Source organism: Pongo pygmaeus, chromosome 16 (assembly GCF_028885625.2).
Source record: "Pongo pygmaeus isolate AG05252 chromosome 16, NHGRI_mPonPyg2-v2.0_pri, whole genome shotgun sequence".
Lineage (NCBI taxonomy): Eukaryota > Metazoa > Chordata > Mammalia > Primates > Hominidae > Pongo > Pongo pygmaeus.
Genome location: NC_072389.2, coordinates 64,290,571 through 64,313,979, shown reverse-complemented (window position 1 = coordinate 64,313,979; position 23,409 = coordinate 64,290,571). Strand labels below are relative to the sequence as shown.

The 23,409-nt window shown below is 38.4% G+C and overlaps 1 protein-coding gene across 10 annotated transcripts in view; it reads left to right on the top strand.

The window, feature by feature from the left end:
• SLTM (SAFB like transcription modulator) overlaps positions 1-23,409 on the top strand; it is a 56,822-nt gene that overhangs the window by 13,972 nt on the left and 19,441 nt on the right. For 2 of the 10 annotated variants that reach the window (XM_063652666.1, XM_054451252.1), the window contains exons 3-8: positions 4,985-5,049; positions 8,265-8,462; positions 9,351-9,398; positions 20,558-20,585; positions 22,143-22,383; positions 22,998-23,047. In XM_063652666.1, the coding sequence (XP_063508736.1) occupies positions 4,985-5,049; positions 8,265-8,462; positions 9,351-9,398; positions 20,558-20,585; positions 22,143-22,383; positions 22,998-23,047 (630 nt within the window). Of the gene's footprint in view, positions 1-4,984; positions 5,050-8,264; positions 8,463-9,350; positions 9,399-20,557; positions 20,586-21,914; positions 22,384-22,997; positions 23,048-23,409 lie in introns of all 10 variants that reach the window. The other 8 variants (XM_054451249.1, XM_054451247.1, XM_054451248.1 and 5 more) reach the window with 5 other exon arrangements.

Here is a 23,409-nt window from a genome sequence, read left to right as displayed (position 1 = left end):
AGACCAGCTTGGTCAACATCCTGAAACCCTGTCTCTATTAAAAATACAAAAATTAGCTGGGGTGGTGGCATGCGCCTGTAATCCCAGCTCCTTGTGAGGCTGAGGCATGAGAATCGCTTGAACCTGGGAGGCGGAGGTTGCAGTGAGTGGAGATCATGCCACTACACTTCAGCCTGCATGACAGAGTGAGAGTCTGTCTCAAAAAAAAAAAAAAAAAAGAAAAGAAAAAAAGAAGTTAACAATATTTACCATGTGTAAAGTTTCTAATTTACCATGTGTAAAACAAGCCAAAAGTTGCAAATTATGAAAGCAGTCCAAAGCTCATGTGAGATTTCAGTTTTCTTGAATACTATGTATCTATCAGGTTGTTACTCCAGTTTCATCACTGTTTGACAGTCTTTTCCTAATGGCTTTTAAGATTACAAGCTGAAACATTAAATGTCCAGTGTGATTGTATTGTAACAGCTGTTGGAAAGAGTATGGGACAGCAAAGTTAGACTGTTTTTACGTACCCCAGTGCTGCCTCTTGTTGCCTGTGCGTCATCATCATTGGGCAAGTGAGTCTCACATTTTAAAATTTTATACATGTGGATTTTGGAACTTCTGTTTACACTAAAAGAGATAATATTTTAAACAACTGGCACATTGTAGCTCCTCAAAGATCTAATGGTTTTGAGGAATGGAAATTGGGCTGCATTTAAATTGAAGCACTACCATTTATGAGCTTTGTAATCTAATTTTTCACACTTAGTGTCTGTTTTGTAAAAGGGGCATAATTGTTTCAGAGTAGTTGTGAGGATAAAATATTAAAATACAAGTACATAAATGCATATGAAGAATTTATCCCAGCACCTGGACCATAGATGCCACTTCAGTAGTAATGACTGCTGTTTTTGTTGCTGAAGTGTAATTTGATTTTCCTGTTTTTCACTAAAAGAAGTGAAATTCGACACAGAGTGTGCATAGTATGCAGTTTGTCATTATGCTGAGGACTGCCATTTCAAAGATAATACCTTTATTTTTAAATTTTTTTGCTTTTTATTTTTTTGAGATGGAGTCTCGCTGTGTTGCCAAGGCTAGAGTGCACTGGCGCAATCTCGGCTCACTGCAACCTCCACCTTCCGGGTTCAAATGATTCTTCTGCCTCAGCCTCTTGAGTAGCTGGGATTACAGGCGCCCATCACCACGCCTGGCTAATTTTTGTGTTTTTAGTGAAGAATGGGTTCACTATGTTGGCCAGGCTGTTCTCGAACTCCTGACCTCATGTGATCTGCCCACCTCTGCCTCCCAAAGTGTTGGGGTTACAGGCATGAGCCACACGCCCATTCAAAACGTTTTTATTTATTTATTTATTTAGAGACGGAGTCCCATTCCATTGCCCAGGCTGGAGTGCTGCGTTGCGATCTTGGCTCACTGCAGCCACCACCTCCCGGGTTCAGGTGATTCTCCTGCCTCAGCCTCCCAATTAGCTGGGATTACAGGCATGTGCCACCATGCCCGGCTAATTTTATATTTTTAGTAGAGATGGGGTTTCACTGTGTTGACCAGGCTGGTCTCAAACTCCTAACCTCAGATGATCCACCTATCTTGGCCTACCAAAATGCTGGGATTACAGGCATGAGCCGCTGTGCCCAGCCTTATTTATTTATTTTACTTTCAAGACAGAGTGTCGCTCTGTCTCTCAGGCATGAGTGCAGTGGGGCGATCTCAGCTTACCGCAACCTCCACTTCCCCAGTTCAAGTGATTGAACCCAGTGCCTCAGCCTCCTGAGTAGCTGGGATTACAGGCATGCACCACCATGCCCAGCTACTTTTTTGTATTTTTTAGTAGAGGTGGGGTTTTGCTAGTTGGCCAGGCTGCTCTCGAACTCCAGGCTTCAAGCGATCTGCCCTCCTTGGCCTCCCAAATTGCTGGGTTTACAGGCATGAGCCACTGCGCCCGGCCTCAAAGATAATTAAGCTGAATTAATTCACCACTCCCTATTAGAATAATGTGTTTTATACAGGTCATAATAAGATATAGTGGCAGGAATTCAAGATTGGTCACGAAATCCTGGCTTCAGTTCTGACAGCACCATTTTCAAGTTTTAGGCAAGGTATTTAACCTCTCAGGCTCATTTTCTCTTTTGTAAAATTGTGATAATGGACCCATGTACTATCATAGGGTGCTTGGACAAATCAACTGAAAAATTTTTTAAGTGCTTTGCAAATTGTAAGGCAGTTTGTGATTATAAGGAATAAATAGCATTTATAAATGATCTAAAGGAGTTCCCCCAAAAGTTCTGCTCTATAGGCTATTTGGTGGTGAGTGTGTATGGGAGAGGATTTGATGTTTTGGTTTCTTTTGCTTCTGAGGTAGGGTCTCGCTCTGTTGCCCAGGCTGGAGTGCAGTGGTTGGTGTAATTACAGCTCACTGCAGCCTTGCCCTCCTGCGTTCAAGCAGTTCTCCCACCTCCTGGGTTCAAGCAGTCCTCCCACCTCAGCCTCCTGAAGAGCTGGGACTACCGGCATACACCGCCACACCCAGCTGTGTTTAAAACATTTTTTTTTTGAAGAGATAGGGATCTCACTGTGTTGCCTGGGCTGGTCTCAACTCATGGGCTCAAGCGATTCTCCCTCACCAGCCTCCCAAAGTGCTGGGATTACAGGCAGTAGCCACTGCTTCCAGCAGGATTTGATATTTTAAAAAAGCATTTTTCTCCCCAAAAGTAGCCTCTTTAAGGTTTTTGTATTATGGAACTTTCTCTAAATGTAATAGAAGAATTTAATTATCTGGGCGTGGTGGCTCATGCCTGTTATCCCAGCACTTTGGGAGGCCGAGGTGGGTGGATCACCTAAGGTCAGGAGATCGAGACCATCCTGGCTAACATGGTGAAACCCTGTCTCTACTAAAAATACAAAACATTAGCCAGGTGCGGTAGCACGCGCCTGTAGTCCCATCTACTCGGGAGGCTGAGGCAGGAGAATCGCTTGAACTCGGGAGGCAGAGGTTTCAGTGAGGCGAGATCGCGCCACTGCATTCCAGCCTGGGCGACAGAGCAAGACTCTGTCTCAGGGAAAAAAAAAAAAAAAAAAAATTTTGTAGTTTTCTTTTTCAGGAAAAGAACATCTTTAATTTTTTTCTTTCTTAGTGATTGCCCTTTTAGTAACTTCTAATTTTAGACTTTAGGGCAACATAATCAGATAGACTTGTTATGTGAAATTCTCATATACAAATTAAGTTTAGGGATAAAGAGAATGATGACAGTAATTGTAAAATTATATGCAAAGCATTAATCTACAAAGGGAATAGTAAACCAAAAAGTTAAACCAAAAAGTTATGTTTTCCCCAAAATGCAAACGTCAACATTGTAAATAGAAAGTTAGCACAACACCAAGCGCCACACTTCATTTCTTATTTGGTTCTCACAAGCCTTCAGCTACTAATTGAGTAAAAGAAAAATCCCCACTCCTAATCTTGTTTTTTGCATACTTGGAAGGACTAGCATATCTTTTCCCCTTTTATCACTGATTTGTGTAAATGACTTAGAATTGGGAGTAGATGACAGATAGGAGCTAGCGAGGAGACTAGGGAAATGCAAGTATACTAACTTTTAAAATATTTATTCCAACAGCTAAACCTCTACCCTGATTACTGAAGCTTGAACTAGGTAGTAGCACTGTCTGTGCCGGTTATAGGCAAAGGGAAAAAAGTTCATTTGTTGGTCTTGGGAAAGAACATCCATTCATGTTTCAAAAGAAATGAAAAAAAAATTTTTTTTTAATAAACTTCCAGCAGATGTCTTTTTTTATGGCATTTCTAGTACATTAAGGATTTTTAAGTAGGATTTTGTGGACTAGCCTGAAAACATAATAATCTTTTAGCATTGCCTCTGTGGAAAACTTTTTTTTTTTTTTTTAATGTGGAAAATGATTTTAAAGTTCCAACTACCAGCTGGGCGCAATGGCTCAATGCCTGTAATCCTAGCACTTTGGGAGGCTGAGGCGGGCAGATCACTTGAGGTCAGGAGTTCGAAACCAGCCCAGCCAACGTGGTGAAACTCCATCTGTCTCTACTAAAAATACAAAAATTAGCCAGGCATGGTGCCTCGTGCCTGTAATTCCAGCTACTTGGGAGGCTGAGGTAGGAGAATCTCTTGAACCCAGGAGGGGGAAGTTACAGTGAGCCGAGACTGCGCCACTGCACTCCAGCCTGGGCAACAGAGTGAGATTCTGTCTCAAGAATAAATAAATATTCTTAAAAAAAAAAATTCTAACTACCAGTCTGCAAAGTTTTGAAGATGGACAAAGAAGGTCTGTAGTTTGTCGGAAAGCTATTAACAGTTTTCACTCTGCAGTAATTTCTGCATGCCTTAGATCAGTTATTATGTTAAATGGCCAGCACTCTTTATATTTAGGCTTTTGGAGAAATAAATAATTAGCATAAAAGTAGTCACTGTATTTAAGGAATTTCTTCTCTATGAAGAGGCAAGGTGTACTAGAGACAGTACAAGGCAATATGTAATCAACCACCTGATGGATTGTAAGATGAAGATTAAAGTGTGAGGATTTTTATTTCAGAGAATGCTTGTTGAGGAGAAGAACATAGGAAAGGCTTTGTGGGAGGTACAGATCTTGTACTTAGCTATCAGGTGTTTGTATATATATAGTTAGTAGAATGCCATTGAAAGGTATCACAGCTTCTCAGATAATTGAGGATAGAAAATTCAACTGGTGTAAAGAAAAATGCACCATATATGTCAAGTCAGTTAAGCTGATGGGTTCCTATGTAGGATTATGTGCACAGTGGACTTCAATGAAACAGCATGACATAGGAAAGCTTTTTTTGTTTGGGCAGCTCTGACCAGGTGGTTTAGAAGCAGTTGACATTAGCTTTGTCAGATAGTTTGGGAGTGGAGAGTGCTATTGCAGGGTAAACTCTGAATATTTTTTGTTCTTAAAGTAATAAAATATTGGTTGTTAGCTCATTTTCCTTCTTTCGCAGGTAAAAAACATGAAGCAGATGAGTTGAGTGGAGATGCTTCTGTGGAAGATGATGCTTTTATCAAGGTAAAGTGTTAATTACTCAGGTTAAGATGCTTATTTTAAGCCTAGTATTTTGCATCATGAATTTTGTGCTTTTTATTGAACAATGGTCACTGAAGTATGTAGGTTAAAGATAAAGACCTATGTAATATTGACAATGTTTAATATTGTCAATCTCATTAATTCTCATAATTGAGAAATATAGTAAATAACTTTTTCTTTAGTTAAATGAGATACAAAAGCTAAAAATAATAATCTGTCCAGGTCTTTAGGGTAGAAAGCTGGCCAAGGGAATAGCTACGAGACAATTGATACACATGTTAGTTCCTGGACGAGATATCACAGGGAAGGATATTGGTAATTTATTTTTTATCTGCCATTGCATTTAGCTTTTGTATATAATATACAGAACTTAGATTAATGTAGACCTTAAAATATACAGAGAAAATTGCTGATGTGTTACTACTTGGTAAATATCAAATTAAGGGCCAGGCGCCATGGCTCACGCCTGTAATCCCAGCACTTTGGGAGGTCTAGGCGGGCGGATCACTTGAGGTCAGGAGTTTGAAACCAGCCTGGCCAATATAGTAAAACCCCATCTCTACTAAAAATACAAAAATTAGCCAGGTGTGGTGGCGCATGCCTGTAATCCCAACTACTTGAGAGGCTGAGGCAGGAGAATCGCTTGAACCCAGGAGGTGGAGGGTGCAGTGAGCCGAAATCGTGCCAGTGCATTCTAGCCTGGGTAACAGCAAGACTCCGTCTCAACAAAAAAAAAAGAGAGAGATCAAATTAAGAAATTTATTTTGCTCTTTAAAGATAAATTAGCTAGGCCTTTTGGCGCCAAAAATGAGTGTATTTCAAAACTGGCTGGCCAGAAAAATTTTGGATGTAATTTTAACTGGGGTTGTGGCAGTTCTATATACTACAGCTATAGAACAAGCTATTTTTAATTGTAGTTAGGGTTTTTTAATTTGTTTTTTTTATTTTAATGAAAAGTGATCTACTGCTTATTAGGTCTTAAGTATTGTGGTATTTGTAGGAATTATTTCATGAATATAGTTCCTCTTGAATTATATACATTTATGCCCCCATATATTCTGTTTTCTGGGTAAAACTAGTCCATATTGTCATCATGTCTCTTGATGTTTGTGTTTTACCATAGAGTCAGCTCATGTTCATTTACCCGCCCATCTCTCCTGCCTCCTAGCTCTCTTCACTCTCCACAATGCACACACACACACAAACACAACCCCACCCCCAAAAGATGTTTCATTGAGGAGTTAGCCCTGAAATCAGATAATTTTAGGAACTGTTTGCCCAGGGATCCATTAAAATTGATGATTGCATGCCTGTAATCAGCTTGTGTTTGAGCCTTTAAGTTTTGGTATTCTGTTACCCTTATTATATATCTTCCATCAGGTTTGTTCCTTTGTTCCTATTTTCTCCAGTTGTCTTCACCAGTAAGTGTATGATTAAGCAAAGATTATCCATAAGCTGTAAAAACATTGTGACTCAGTAAAAAATCTTTTACTTTTCAAATTTGTTTCTTTCAGCTCTTCAGTTTATAAAAATGTTACAGTCATTTGAAATGTCCTAAGGAGATATATACGTCTATTCAGAAGAATAATAGTACTGTCTCTTATATGTGCCACAAAGGATGCTTTTGTGTTATTATTAAATAAACCTGGTCATAATGTCTAAAAGAACAAGAGAACTTTTGTTTTTGTTTTTGTTTTTTGAGATGGAGTCTCGCCCTGTTGCCCAGGCTGGAGTGCAGTGGTGCGATCTCGGCTCACTGCAACCTCCACCTCCCGGGTTCAAGAGAGTCTCCTGCCTCAGCCTCCCAAGTAGCTGGGATTACAGGCTTACCGCACCAGGCCCGGCTAATTTTTGTATTTTAGTAGAGGCGGGGTTTCACCATGTTGGCCAGGCCGGCCTCGAACTCCTGAGCTCAAGATCCGCCCGTTGGCCTCCTAAAATGCTGGGATTACAGGCATGAGCCACCACGCCCAGCCCTAGGAGCTTTTTAAAAAATTCTGTTTAAAGATATCTTCAGTTTATTTTTGGAAGTATCAACATATGTGATATATTTGATAGAAATTAAGCGAATATATTTTTCTCATCTCCCACAGTTGATAATTTTGGAATTTATACAGTAATGGTCGGTAAATATCGCCTATTGCCTAAATACCAGAATAGTATAGAAATTGCTTCTGTAAATAAGTGAGGAGATTGGTCAAAGTTGGCACCTTAGAATAGGTGAAGTTTCCTTGGTAACTTCCCTTGATCTTTCTTGCGCCTATTCTTCTGCCATAATACAGCCATGTACTCCATTTTCAACCCCTCACGCTGCCCTACTCATACTGTAGTACATTTGGTCAAACAAGAGATCCCTTGCTCCCCAAGGACTCCACATTCCAAAACAGTCATATTCTCCATGCCCACCTCTTGATAGAAATTTCCGTTTCCTCACTGCAGTTTAGCTGTGAATGATTAGTAGTCATGCCTCTGCCTCTTTCACCTTTTAACCCAGAAACCTTTTCTTAAATCTGCTGGATTTACCATAAGAACAGGAAAAAAGCAAGGAGTGTTTATTGCTTTCACCCCTTTTCTCTTCACTTAATCAGAGGAAATTAAGCAGATTGCTGATACTGTTTTCACTGAAGTACCATATATCCATAAACTTTGAAGGACAAACACATCCAATCCCAACCTATGTTCCCCTTCCTAATTGACATTTGGCACAGTGGTAGATTTCAAAACAAATACATTTCAATTAGTTATTTGCATATTTTTCAAGAACAGACATTGATGCAGCAGTTGGGAGTTCTTTATTATTAGAAATAAACTTTGTTTTAATGTATAAGACTTCCGAAGTCTTTGAAGTTAAATCGACGTATGGCACATGGAGAAATGAAGCCGTATTTTTTGGACAGCTTCTAGAAGCTGGCTTGGTAAATATTAAATAACTGGAATTTAGAGCATCTCTAGCAGCAATTTGATTAGTGTGCATTTTAGTGTGAGAAATTTGAGAACTCAGATTCGTGTTTGATGATCTTGGTATTAGACTTATTTTTAAAGACACAGTAAATATATAAGGTAAAATGAATGAACTTTGGGAATATTAAAATATGATCAAATTTGACACATTTAAAGGTGTAAATTACCAAAAACGTTTGGTGGATAGCCCACGCTACTTTGCCTCTAGTTGTACCAAATTTTTTTACCATTAAAAGGACTGTGAATTGGAGAATCAAGAGGCACATGAGCAAGATGGAAATGATGAACTAAAAGACTCTGAAGAATTTGGTGAAAATGAAGAAGAAAATGTGCATTCCAAGGAGTTACTCTCTGCAGAAGAAAACAAGAGAGCTCATGAATTAATAGAGGCAGAAGGAATAGAAGATATAGAAAAAGAGGACATCGAAAGTCAGGTCTTTAGCCAGTTTTTTTTAAAACATGACACAGATAAATTAAGTTTTAAATAATAAAAAGTATTTTTTTCTAGTTCAATTTGGAAGTCTCAGAATTGTTAAAAGATGTGTTACTAAAGCTACTTATAAGTCATCTAAAATCCTACCACCTTAGGCAACCTTTTAAATTTTTGCTTATTTCGTATAATATATATTTATACATAGTCGTTATAGAGTAAGTTGCTATTTATTCTGTATTTCCACATGACATATAATTTCATAATTTCTCCATAATTTATTAGACTGCTTTCTACATATCTAATAGATACTCCTTTAATTTTGGACATTTTAAGTTTTAAGGCTTTTTTCCTACTCCACGATGAATGAATGTGCCAATTTCATTCTGGCATTGCCAACATTACTTGGTGGTAGGGTTTTTTCCCCTTTCTGCTACCTTTGCAAGTATAAAAGGTTACTGTAATTTACATTTCTTTGGTTATATCAAGGGTGGGGAATTACTTATGAAAATTTAATTTTAAAGCAGATAATATTTCAAAAATTTTCTTTGAAATAGACCATTTGTCCTGCTTTAAAATATGTTAGTACATTTTAAGAAAGTCAGTGGGTTAAGGAGTCAGTGCTGTTAGTATTCATGCTTAAAACACTTCCCTTCTACCTACCCTAATAAATGAGGGGCTCAAGAGAAATATTTCTAATTCTCTAGCGACATGGCTAATTTTTTTTGGCATAAAAAATATAGTCTGAATATTAAGCATTGATTTAGTACCCATGGTATCACAGGTATTATACAGAACACAAGGCAAATGATAATCAGGTGTAAGCATAAAAGCATTCTCATGTTACCTAGATATTTTATAAAGCAAAGCTATTGTATACCCTTTTGCTTAGGAAATTGAAGCCCAAGAAGGTGAAGATGATACCTTTCTAACAGCCCAAGTAAGTTTACATTTAGTCCTATGAATTCGATATTGTGGGTGGAAGGGCTTGGAAAAGGAATCTTATTTTGACTTCATAATTCTTTAATTCATATAACTGTCTTAAATTTAATACTGAGTTATTTATGTGACGTACACAAAATACTTAAAACTACTGGCAAGGTCTGGCGCGGTGGCTCACGCCTGTAATCCCAACACTTTGGGAGGCCGAGGCAGGCGGTTCCCGAGGTCAGGAGATCGAGACCATCCTGGCTAACACGGTGAAACCTGTCTCTACTAAAAATACAAAAAATTAGCCAGGCGTGGTGGCGGGCACCTGTAGTCCCAGCTACTCAGGAGGCTGAGGCAGGAGAATGGCATGAACCTGGGAGGTGGAGCTTGCAGTGAGCCGAGATTGCACCACTGCACTCCAGCCTGGGCGACAGAGTGAGACTCTGTCTCAAAAAAAAAAAAACTATTGGCAGCTGAAATTTTTGTTGCCAGAAAAATAATTGGAGTTACTATGAGTTTCCTGTCATTTTCAGGATTTTAGAAAAAAGTCCATCCTTTCTGTAAAACCTAACTCTGGTTACTAGTCATTTAAAAGTACTAATATCCTTTTCAAAGCTTTATTTAAAATTTTGTTAATGTAACACTCCTACAACAGGCATAGTCTAAAAATGATTAAAAATTTCTAGAAATTTACTTGGGATGTGTGTGTATTGAAAATGACTGCACTTCACTGTGTAACAATGTGTTGCTGCTATATGTGATACACATAGTGTACATTTTAAAGTGACTTACAGATGCTATAAGCAGACATCTATAGATCAATTTCTACATAAAAATTATCCTTTGTCTTTTTCTCATATCTGTGACTAAAGAACCCTTTGTTTTTGTGTCCTTAATTTTTTATTTTTATTTTTAATCTTATAAAAACCAGAGAGGGTTTGGTGGTTTTGATCTGAGTTGGTTTTCATCTGATAAACGCATGCATCCCCCGCGAAGGGAGTCAGCGCCCATTGGCATGTGTTAGCTCTAGAATTAGCACAGTTATCCAAGTAGGAGAGGATTGTGTCCTCTTTAAATGGTGTACTTTCAAATAGAGATATGGGTTCCTTTGTTTACTAGATTCCAAAAAAATAGTGATCAGGTCAGTTATTTCCTCTGGGTAGTATTTCCTAGAAGAGTACTTGGGCTTGTGTTTGTGGACTGCTTAGTTGATTGTCTCAGCATGCTTTCTTTTCTGCAACATTCTTGACTTTGAAATGCTAGTGAGCCACATATGCTTCTGAGGCTATATATTGCCTCTGTCGCAGTGGAGGAGAAGTTGTATTTTGGAGAAAAATTGCATTTCTGGGAGAAATGTTGCTGATCATTTGGAATATTCAGGAAGGAAATATTAGAATGGTGAAAGTCTGTAGGCCTGTGCCTAAGTACATTGATTTCCTAGTGATAAAGAATCTATGAGGGGCCAGGCACGGTGGCTCACACCTGTCATCCCAGCACTTTGGGAGGCCGAGGCGGGCGGATCACAAGGTCAGGAGTTGGAGACCAGCCTGGCCAATATGGTGAAACCTGGTCTCTACTAAAAATACAAGAAATTAGCCAGGCCTGGTGTTGGACACCTGTAGTCCCAGCTACTCAGGAGGCTGAGGCAGGAGATGGCTTGAACCTGGGAGGTGGAGGTTGCAGTGAGCCGAGATTGTGCCACTGCACTCCAGCCTGGGCAACAGACCGAGACTTGTCTTGAAAAAAAAAAAAAAGAATCTATGAATCTATGAGAAAAATTAACTCTCAAATTGAGAGAGTACCTTTTCTAGATTACTGATTTGCAAAAAGGGGAAGTTGAGGTCTTTATATTATTTGGCAGCTAGATATTAGCTTCTGTCAAGGACTACTCGTATAGTTTTGCACTTTGTGAGTTGTATGAAGGCATCATATCTAAGGATTCAGACTTAAATAATAAACTTCATTACAAACAATTTTTAAACAGATGGAAATATATCTGAAGGAAGAACAGTTATGTATTTCTTATCAGGGAGGAAGATTTTGCCATATTGTATCAAAAGATGAGGTTACATTTTTAGAGAAGTTTTCTTTAAAATGACCTTTTTCCTCTTTCTAAATAATGTCTAGTGGAACATTTAGAAACATAAATGTATCTAGGTTCCATTATGATCTAATGCTTCTAAACATGCTTACTGAGTATATTACTATGTGCATTCAGGGATACTGCATAGTGTAACAATCACCTAGCTTCAGCTGTTTTCAAATAATGGCCAGTCTTATTTTCCCCTGTGCCTCTGTTTACTCTCTCCCTTTTGCATTATTTTGAAACACATCCAAACATATTTCCCTTGAAAATTTTCAGTATGTATCTTTAAAAGAGAACTCTTAGTTTTTATATTAGCACTTCTAAAATAAAAATTTTAATATTATGAAATATACAGTTAGGATTCAAATGTTCAATTTTCTATAGGTTTTTTTTCTTCATTATGTCTTGTTTAAATCCAGATACCAGTAAGATCTGTATGTTGTGATTGATTGAAATGTTTTAGGAGGTTTTCCCTTCCATCTGTTTTCCTCTTACTATTTTATTTGTTGAAAAAAGCAACTTGCTTATCCCATAGAGCAAGGGTTGGCAAAAACAGGCATCTCATGTAGTTTGCCAGTTGCTGCTATAGAGCTTCCAAGGCTGGATTTTGCTGATTACATTCCTGTGGTGGTGTTCAACATATTCTTTTGTTTATTGTATTTTTTGTAAATTGTTAAGTTGGTTGTAGCATCTAGAGGCTTGCTCTCAGATTCAGCGTTAACACCCCACCCCAGCACACACACAGCCACCTCATAGGTGTAGTACTGTATTCTTCTGTTTGGATGCACATAATATCTGGTTGTCTTTTTGTGATGGTACCAATCATTGATGATTCATACCCAATTAGGGGTTGCAAAGGGATGCTATTCTAATTCTGTCATTCTTCTTTATTGGTTGGAATGTTTCTAGAAAGAGAAACTTTCCCTTATTTACTATTTGGTTACCCAGTGGTATCATTTACACAGGAAAGCCAGGATATATGTTTGATTCTTTCCTTTTTATTTACCAATTTTCAGAATATTGAGCTGGTTCACTGGCATCTCTGACAGTGGCCAGTTAGTTCTTAATTTTTCCTTTTTTCCCCTTTAGATTCATTTTGAACTCATGGATTTGAATATATGTAATGTATTTTGGTCCATCGCAGTTATTATCCTTAATGCTTAAATTGTTCCATATAGTGAGAGCCTCATCAAGTTGGATCTTGAGTCCTCTCAACATGATCCTAGTAGACTTTGATTGATTCCTTGCTTGCTGGTATGTAAAGATGTGCCATTTCCTGCTCTAGACCTATAATTAGGCATTTCTTCTCTACAGTGGTAAATGGTATTTCAAGACAACAATCTAGGTGGTGGAGATGTTCGCTACTACTGAGTTGTTCATTGTTTCTAGGTCTTTTCAATGTACAATGCTAGAGAAAATGTTGGAGTTGTTTTGTTTGTTTTTGCTTATTTTTACTTTTAAGATAAAATAGACCTTCAATTCATACCGTACTTCCAAGATAACCATTTCCTTTATCTCACGGTACACATACAACAACTTTAGAATGATTATACCAACACTACCACCAATGTAGTTACTGAAAGTAATTTAAGATTTTTTTTAGACTTATTTTTTTGCAAGGATGTTTCCCTCTGGGGATGAACAAATCACTGTGTTTTAAGTTCTTTCCATTCTGTATGGTTGTATCACCCACTGATACATATCTAGGTTGATTTGTTTCATTTATTTTCAGTATTTAGGTATTGCTTTTGAAAGTTTAGTCTGGGCTGGGTGTGGTGGCTCACGCCTGTAATCACAGCACTTTGGAAGGTTGAGATGGAAGGATTGCTTAAGGCCAGGAGTTCGAGACCAGCCTGGGCAACATAGTAAGAACCTGTCTCTATAAAAAAAAAATTAAAAATAGCTGAGTATGGTGGTCCGTGCCTGTAGTCCCAGCTACTCAGGAGGCTGAGGCTGGAAGATCACTTGACCCCAGGAGGTCAAGGCTGCAGTGAGCAAAGACCAAGCCACTATACTCCAACCTGGGCAATAGAGCAAGACCCTATCTCAACAGTAGAAAATTTAATCTGGCTGGATGCAGTGGCTCATGCCTGTAATCCCAGTACTTTGGGAGGCTGAGGCGGGCTGATCACTTGAGCTCAAGAGTTCGAGACCAGTCTGGGCAACAAGGCAAACCCCCATCTCTACAAAAAATACAAAAGTTAGCTGGGTGTGGTGGTGCACACCTGTGGTCCTAGCTACTCAGGAGGTAGACTGAGGTGGGAGGATTGCTTGAGTCCGGGGGGTTGAGGCTGCAGTGAGCCGTGATTGTGCCACTGCACTCCATCATGGGCAACAGAGCAAGACTCTGTCTTAAAAAAAAAAAAATAAAAGAAATTATGTATATGTACACACACACACATATATGCAGCATGTTTATATAGCGATATGTCTATTTCAAGAGCCAGTCCTCAGGCTTTGACTAGAAGCTAAAATCTTTAGGCATTAGCCTCTAGGAAGTTATACTAGGTAGACTTTGGTTCAGATTCTACTTCTATTAGTTAATTACAATATTGTGATTGTGGCAGGTTCTCTATTAGTCAATTTCTATGTCTATAAAATGAATATTATAATTCTTACTCAGTTGATATAGGGATTAATCATAGATTCTGATGTAGTATATGTGCAATTAGTAGTCATTTGTAGTGTTGTTTTACTAGCTTGAACATACTGCTTACTTGAGAAATTTCTGGAGCTTTTTCTCTAAAATCTTGTTTGCTAATGCTTCAATTTTTTTTTTTTTTTTTTTTTTTTTTTTTTTGAGACCCCGTCTTGCTCTGTCGTCCAGGCTGGAGTGCGGCGATGCGATCTCCCCTCACTGCAGCCTTGACTCCTGGCTCAAGTGATCACCGCACCTCAGTTTCCCTGGTAGCTGGGACTACAGGCATGCGCTACCACACCCGTCTGACTTTTGTATTTTTTGTGGAGATGGGGGTTTGCCTTGTTGCCCAGTCTGGTCTCAAACTCCTGAGCCCAAGCAATCCACCCATCTCGGCCTCCCAAAGTGTTCGGATTACAGGTGTGAGCCATCATGCCTGGCTTTAATATGCTTTTATTCTTAAAAATTTCCTCTAGTTTCAAGAACCTCTTCAGTCTATAACATCATGTGTATTCCTTTTTCTATTTGCCTTTGCCCCTAATGTTTCAGTAACCTGAAAAATCTTACTTTTTGTCATATAAAAATCTGTATACCTCTCACAGCCAGATTCACCGCTTATCTCCTCCACAAAGCTTTCTTTCATCTCTCTCTTTTATGTAGTGCTTTACTATTCACAGAGGGCTTTTTATATCCATTACCTTACTCAATCCTTGATATATCTTATATGGTTCACATGTGAACTCCATTTTATAGGTAAATTCATCTAGATAGATGACATATCACAGAGTAAAACTATTTCAGTGATAACGACAGGGTGAATACCTAGGTGTGATGATGCCTAGTCTGATATTCTTTTCACTAAATAACTCCACACTAGCAAATGTTTTCTGAGTTCTATCGTACTTAACATAGTGCCAAAGTTAAGTGCTTCAGATACATGAAAATCAAGCAGTTCAGTCTTTCCAGCTAAAAACATCAGTCTTATACTACATTTATTTAGTAAATTCATTCAACAAGTATTTTTTGAGTATTTATGTGCCAAGCATTTTGTATTTCCCGTGATGTTTAGCATATTCCCCGATAGGTAAGTAGTGATTTAAAAGTTATTTTGAAAGTTTGTTTTAAACGTCAGTCTGAATACAGTGTACACATTTCAAGCCAGGGGAAAGGAGGTCTTCTTGCTTAGCCTATACATGTACATATATCATAACCTATGGGGAGTAGTAGAATTGGATATGGAGTAGATACTTGGTTCACTGAAAATCAGTCCTAGGCTTGTCTTTGTCTCTTAGTAGTCGTTGCTGCTCCTAGGATGAAATGAAAGTAAATAAAGGAGCTTTATGTCTTTTAGCATTTGACTAAGGATTGCAGATCCCACTGTGAAGATAAACAACATGAGTACTTACCTTGTAGACATTTGCTTCATCTTCATATGTGAAATTTTTTTTTCAAGACAAACTTGAGTGGTTAATTTAAAAACATGCTTTACATTTAACAAATAAATGTTTTACGTTTACTTGCTATATTCCTCATTTGGAAAAAAAATCTGTTTTCAATGGGAGAAATTGTTTTCAAATAGTTGCATATCATGTCTGTGCATATATACCATTTAGACAGGGAAAGTTTCCCATTGTATTTCTTGGTTTGTTTCCTTATTGCAAGTATTTTGGACTCTTATTTAGGACTTATGGTTAGTGCTATGCTTGCTGCACATACTGCGCAGTAAAATCAATAGGCATTTACGTGTGGTTCATCTTTTCTACTTTACCCAAGTTGTTTTTGTGCTCCAACCACATTGTAATCAGTTTTGTTTTCTAGAAGCTGGGTCAGGCCATTTCCCTACCGGCATTTAAGTATATGTCATAAAGTTTCTCTTTAAATTATGAAACCCTTCAGAAGACATGCTGAATTATAAATACCTAAAAATTCTCCAGCAAGTAAGACAAACCTTACTAGTTACTTTAGCAACTAGAAATAACATTATAATTGACAGGAACTCCAATAGAATACAGTTTTTTTATATATCATAGTATTTTTACAATTTTACTTTTTAAAATAGCCAATAATTTGGACATGTTATGTTTTTTTCTTGAAGCTTTCAGTTTTGCATCTCTAAAACAATAACTTGGAAGTGGTGTGCTCTTCACATCTGAGGTAGATAAGGAGAGTCAAACTGCATTCTTTTTTAAAAAATTATTTATTTTTTTAAAAAAATATTTTTCTAAAATAGAGACAGGGTTTTACTAGGTTGCCCAGGCTGGTCTCAAACTCGTGGCCTCAAGCGAACCTCCTGCCTCAGCCTCCTAAAGTGCTGAGATTACAGGCATGAGCCACCACGCCTGGCCACATGTTGCATTCTTTAAGTTAATTTAGTCTGCTTTAAATACAAGCTCAGGTGTCTCAGTTTATTTATTCCTTCAACAAAAATTACTAAACTAAAAGAGAATGTGAAAGAAAAAGATTTATCCATAATTCAAGCATAACTCATTCTTCCCTTGCTGTCTCTGTCTACCATTCCACCAAGGTTAAAGCGTTTTTCTTTCCTTTCCAAATACTGCAAATTGGACACGTAATGCTTAAAAGTAATATTCTAGTAAAACAATTTATTAAGACATTCTTAACATTCTTACAGGCTGGGTGCAGTGGCTCCTGCCTGTAATCTTAGCACTTTGGGAAGCCGAGGCAAAAGGATCACTTGAGGCCAGGAGTTCAAGACCAGCCTGGCCAACATGGTGAAACACCATCTCTACTAAAAATACAAAAATTGGCCAGGCGCGGTGGCTCACGCCTGTAATCCCAGCACTTTGGGAGGCTGAGGCAGGTGGATCATGAGGTCGGGAGATAGAGACCATCTTGGCCAACAAGGTGAAACCCCATCCCTACTAAAAATACAAAAATTAGCTGGGCATAGTGGTATACACCTGTAATCCCAGCTACTTGGGAGGCTGAGGCAGGAGAATCACTTGAACCAGGGAGTCGGAGGGTTCAGTTAGCTGAGATCGCACCACTGCACTCCAGCCTGGGCGACAGAGCGACACTCAGTCTCAGAAAAACAAAACAAAACAAAACAGACAAAAAAATTAGCCGGGTGTGGTGGTGCATACTGGGAAGACTGAGGCATGAGAATCCCTGGAACCCAGGAGGCAGAGGTTTGCAGAGAGCTGAGATCACGCCACTGCACGCCAGCCTGGGCTGATGGAGTGAGACTCTGCCTCAAAAAAACAAAAAAGAGAGAAATTCTTAAAGCACAGTATAATGGACTTAGATAGTGATCGAATTTACATTGCTATCAATTGATGATTTACTTGTTCTGGACTATTTTACTTCTTAGCTTATGGCGGAGCTTTTTAGTATTTTTAGTTTCCTTCATGTTACTTTAGTTGTAAAATAGTCATTCCCTAATTGGCACACTTTAACTTAGTCCAAATATCATTTATTAATAAAATGATTCCATAGAAATTATTGTTGGCCAGGCATGGTGGCTCATGCCTGTAATCCCAGCACTTTGGGAGGCCGAGGCAGGTAGAGCGCCTGGGCTCAGGAGTTCGAGACCAGCCTGGGCAACATGGTGAAACCCTGTCTCTACCAAAAAATACCAAAAAAATTAGCCAGGTGTGGTGGCATACACCTGTGGTTCCAGCTACTCAGGAGGCCGAGTCTGGAGGATCAACTTGAGCCTGGGAGGCAGAGGTTGCAGTGAGCCGAGATCCCATCACTGCACTTCAGCCTGGGTGACAGAGTAAGACCCTGTCTCTCATGCACACACAAGTTTAAAAAATAAAGAGAGAGAGAAAATACTTAAAAAAAGAAATTATTATCCAAATTACTTTTGAGCACATTGTAAAATATTTGACATTTTAAGAAATGCATGCTTTTATATGAATCTAAAATTGTATTATAAATAAGCTGTTTAAAATTCTACGTACATTTCCATTTTTTTCGTCTTTTTTCACTAAGGTTACTCTGTAAAGGCAGCAATGCTCAGTGTTCGCTCTGTACCAGCAGCATTAATTTCACCTGGAACCTTGTTAGAGATGCACATTCTTATTTTTTTTCCATTTTAATCTTTTATTATTATTATTATACTTTAAGTTTTAGGGTACATGTGCACAACGTGCAGGTTTGTTACATATGTATGCATGTGCCATGTTGGTGTGCTGCACCCATTAACTCCTCATTTAGCATTAGGTATATCTCCTAATGCTATCCCTCCCCCATCCCCCTGAGATGCACATTCTTAAGCCTCATTCCAGACCTTCTGAATCAAAATCTGTTTTATTTTAACAAGCCCTCCAGGGGATTCTGATGCATGCTCAAGTTTGAGAACCACTGCTCTAAGGCTTTGTATGTGGTAATTTCACAACAAGCTTCACATCACCTGACATTAAACAGCGTACTTCTGCTTCGTTTTCTAAGCAGAAGTTATTAAAGGCCAGGCACGCTGGCTCACGCCTGTAATCCCAGCACTTTGGGAGGTCAAGGTGGGCGGATCACCTGAGGCCAGGATTTCAAGACCAGCCTGGCCAACATGGTGAAACCCCGTCTCTACTAAAAATACAAAAATTAGGCTGTGTACGGTGGCTCAGCTTGTAATCCGAGCACTTTGGGAGGCTGAGGCGGGTGGATCACGAGGTCAGGAGATCGAGACTGTGCTGGCTAACATGGTGAAACCCCATCTCTACTAAAAACACAAAAATTAACAGGGTGTAGTGGCACACGCCTGTAGTCCCAGCTACTTGGGAGGCTGAAGCAGGAGAATTGCTTGAACCCGGGAGGCGGAGGTTGCAATGAGCCAAGATCGCACCACTGCACTCCAGCCTGGGTGATAGAGGGAGACTCTGTCTCAAAAAATAAAAAATTAGCTGGGTGTGGTGGCAGGTGCCTGTATTCCTAGCTCCTTGGGAGGCCGAGGCAAGAGAATTGCTTGAACCCAGGAGGCGGAGGTTGCAGTGAGCCGAGATCATGCCACTGCACTCCAGCCTAGGGGACAGAGCAAAACACTGTTTCAAAAAAAAAAAAAGTTATTAAAACATTTGGTAGGGCACAGTGGCTCGCACCTGTAAATCCTACAACTTTGGGAGGCTGAGGCAGGAGGAACGCTTGAGCCCGGGAGTTCCAGACCAGCCTGGGCAACATAGCAAGACCTCGTCTCCACTTAGAATTAAAAAAAAAAGTTCGCTGGGCATGGTGGCACACATCTGTAGTCCCAGCTACTCAGGAGGCTGTGGCAGGAGGATCACTTGAGCCCAGGGGTTGAGGCTGCAGTGAGCTATATGATTATGCTGCTGCACTCTAGCCTGGACGACAGAGTAAGGAACCTGTTTTTTTTAAAAAAAAAAAACAACAACAATCAAAACATTTCTTAAGCCAAGCCTGGTGGTTTGCATCTGTAATCCCAGCTACTTGGGAGGATAAGGTGGGAGAATCAGCTTGAGGCCAGGAGTTTGAGACCGCCTGAGCATCAACAGCAAGACTCGTCTCTAAAAAACAAAATGATTCTTTAATTTTTTCAGTTATTGAGATTATAATTCATATTACTTTATTCTTTATAGTCTTATATTTGGGAAAATGTTGGTTCTATGTTGGTTTGATTACTTCAGTGATGTTTGCATTATTTGCTTGGTAGAACAAATTAAGCTTCTCCCTTCCCTTTATGACGCTTCTGTTTTTAAGCTAGCACATTCTTAATTTTAATTTTAGCCAAACTGTCAAATACTTTAAAATTAAAGTCATGTTTTAAAAATGTGTGGGTTAACTTTTAATTACCTATCACATAAATACCATTTTAAAATTGGCTTTGCCATCAGTATATGTGTGACAACTATGAACTCTTTTTTTTTTTTTTTGAGGCAGGGATTTACTCTGTCACCCAGGCTGGAGTGCAGTGGTTGATATGAACTCACTTTTAACACATTAAAAGAATGAATAATTTGAAACTGACCTAGTAACTGTTCTTCTAATGTCTGATATACTTAAAGGGGAGTGTTGTTTGTTTGTTTGGTTTATTACTGTGTATCCAAGCACTTGAAAGTTAGTCTACAGATTATACTTTCTGGTACTGTTTTGAATAGTATATCTTAGCTAAGAGTACCTGTGAACTGAGTGACATAAAACACGTCATCAGGTCAGCCTTCTTATTGACAGCTCTTTGATATGAGGAAGAATTGGATTATATAAACTAATTTTGAATAGTGAAACTAATCCAGTTTGTTATTGATGTACTCATTGATAGATATACCTGTTTTCTAAAATGTACCAAACTTGTGCCACATCTCTCTCGACATGGACTCTGGTTCTGATTGGAATAGCCTATTTATTTGTTAGTGTTAGGTATCCCTAAATAATACTATTAAATTATCCACCAATTTTAACTTGGCTGTGTACTATTACTAAAATCTAGTTTTATGTGAATTCATTTTACATTTGATTATTCTTTGAATTTCAGGATGGTGAGGAAGAAGAAAATGAGAAAGGTATGTTTGATGCTAGAGTTTAAAAATTGCTAAAATTTAGAAAAACAGTAAATTATGTAAAAATAAAGCACTCCTTATTTGAAATCTTATTTTTGAAATTAGTTTATTTTCAAATTTATCTATTTGGTGGATTAAGTTAGCATCTTGATTTTATTTTCCAATTGGTTTTAATTTTCTTTTGAACACTAAAGATATATTGCAACTAAATAGTACATATCAGTTACTGTAGTGAACAATGCTATTTTTTATTTAACCCAATTTTAATTTTATTTTTAAAATAACTTCTGGTATACGGTAAGTTGATTAAATTCTTAAGACTGACACTGCAGTAACTCATATGTGCTTATTGGAGTCCTAGTGCATAACTCACAGTGAATTTTACAACTAGTCCTAAAAATGATGAATGACCAGGAGACTGACTTTGTGTTTGCTGCTTAGAGAAACTTCCATACAGTCGTCTTGACAATTTTAGTTTAGACGAGCTGTCTCATTCAATACAATTACAGGGGCAACAGTAGCAATACATGTGGTCAGTAGGAGGTTATGGAAGAGTCCTTGGACAGAAGTCAAAGGATCCTACTTTGGACTAGAAAGGACATGGAGCAGGGTTAAGCAAGGCAAATAAAAAGCCTAGAAGCAATGATGAAGTGAAGCTACTGACTGAAAATCTCACATGCCCGAAGCCTTTCTGTTTTGGGGGAATGCAAGACATATTTGAAAACGGTAATTGCAGACTGACTGGACAGGATGAAGACTGGAAATAACCAATTTCCTGAACGTCACGGAGCAGGAGCATCTTTGGAGCCTTCTGTACCAGTTTTCCATACGAATCTGGACTACTCAAGCATTGAAGAGTGGAAAAGATGGGGCCCTGAAATACTCTGAAGACTGATTGATATCCTCAGACTGTTACCTGTCAAGAAGTCACCATGGGAGTTCTGAAGGTCACTAGGGTTCAATCCCAGGATAATTCCAGCATCGAACAACAATCTGCACTTTTGTCACTGTCACATGGAGGAACAAAATCTTCCATATGCCATTAACTTATAACCAGAAATGAAGAGCTGGTATCTTCCGGATGGAACCATTTTCTCACTGTTGTTATTTGGTGTTTGTATGTAGAGATCATTTTTTCCATGAAGAATAAGTGATCCTGGGTAAAGGATGGTTTATGTTAGTTAATACCCTTGTGTTTTTTTTTTTTTTTTCCTAACCTTCCATCAGTGCTAATAACTGGCTTTATATTTTCTAGGTCCTATTCTAGCTTATGAATATGAAATTGTTTAAACTTCTTGTTTTGCCATATTTATTCCTGTTAAATCCTCTTAGATATAGCAGGTTCTGGTGATGGTACACAAGAAGTATCTAAACCTCTTCCTTCAGAAGGGAGCCTAGCTGAGGCTGATCACACAGCTCATGAAGAGATGGAAGCTCATACGACTGTGAAAGAAGCTGAGGATGACAACATCTCGGTCACAATCCAGGCTGAAGATGCCATCACTCTGGATTTTGATGGTGATGACCTCCTAGAAACAGGTAAAAATGTGAAAATTACAGATTCTGAAGCAAGTAAGCCAAAAGATGGGCAGGACGCCGTCGCACAGAGCCCGGAGAAGGAAAGCAAGGATTATGAGATGAATGCGAACCATAAAGATGGTAAGAAGGAAGACTGCGTGAAGGGTGACCCTGTCGAGAAGGAAGCCAGAGAAAGTTCTAAGAAAGCAGAATCTGGAGACAAAGAAAAGGATACTTTGAAGAAAGGGCCCTCGTCTACTGGGGCCTCTGGTCAAGCAAAGAGGTTTGTTTTTCTATGTCAGTTCTTTACGATACTGAATTCCAGCATTCAATAAGATCACTCTACATTAAGGGGGTGGCTTCAAGAACATGTACAGTAATTAGTGTCTTATGATCCTGCCTATAATATTTTTGACCGTCATAAGTTACTTTTAAAAATTTTCAAGATCTTCATAATAATGCAGTGTGTTCTACTGATTGCATTGTCGAATGTCAGCATATATTTGTTTTTTTTGTTGTTTTTTGTTTTTTTTTTTTTTTTCAAATTGACAATTTTTTTGTGTTTTATTTTTTAAAATCCTTGTGATGATGGTTAATGAACAACTATCAGTTCTAAGAACACAAAATGAAGTCAAGTCCCAGTCCTGAAATCTGGAGAAGATGGCCATATTTCCACTGAATAGAATTGTCAGAAAATCTAGATCTTCAGGCATCTTGGGGAAAATCAGTGCAAGAATCCTCAGGGAGTCATTTGTTCAAATAACCTAATCTAGGCCTTTGGAATTGTTAATTTGTATGAATAGCACTAGTTTGAAATATAGTGAATATAAAGCTGTTCTATTTTGGGTTTGTTTTTGTTTTTGTTTTCAATTTTCTTCTGGTGATTTGCCTCTTTAGCTCTTCAAAGGAATCTAAAGACAGCAAGGCATCATCTAAAGATGACAAAGGTAAATAATTTTTTTCCCTATTTATTTCAGTGTTGACATTGCGTATTTTCATTAAAAAGTAGTAGTTGCGCAGTGTTTTCTTTGACATTTAGTTCTTAAAAATTTTATTGACAGACTAGAAACTTGAGATGGTCTTTATGTAAACTGTGGAATTATATAGATTACAGAAAACTGATTGATGCGTTACTGTTTACTTACTTTGTAAACTGCTATTGGGTATGTTAAAAACCCATTAGCTAGGGAACACTTACCTGGTGTGTTCTAAGGGACTGTGTTGAATATTAATAGATACTTTCTTACATTATAATTTCAGAACTATTTTATCTGTTGTTACTCATTTATAACTACTGTATATCACCACA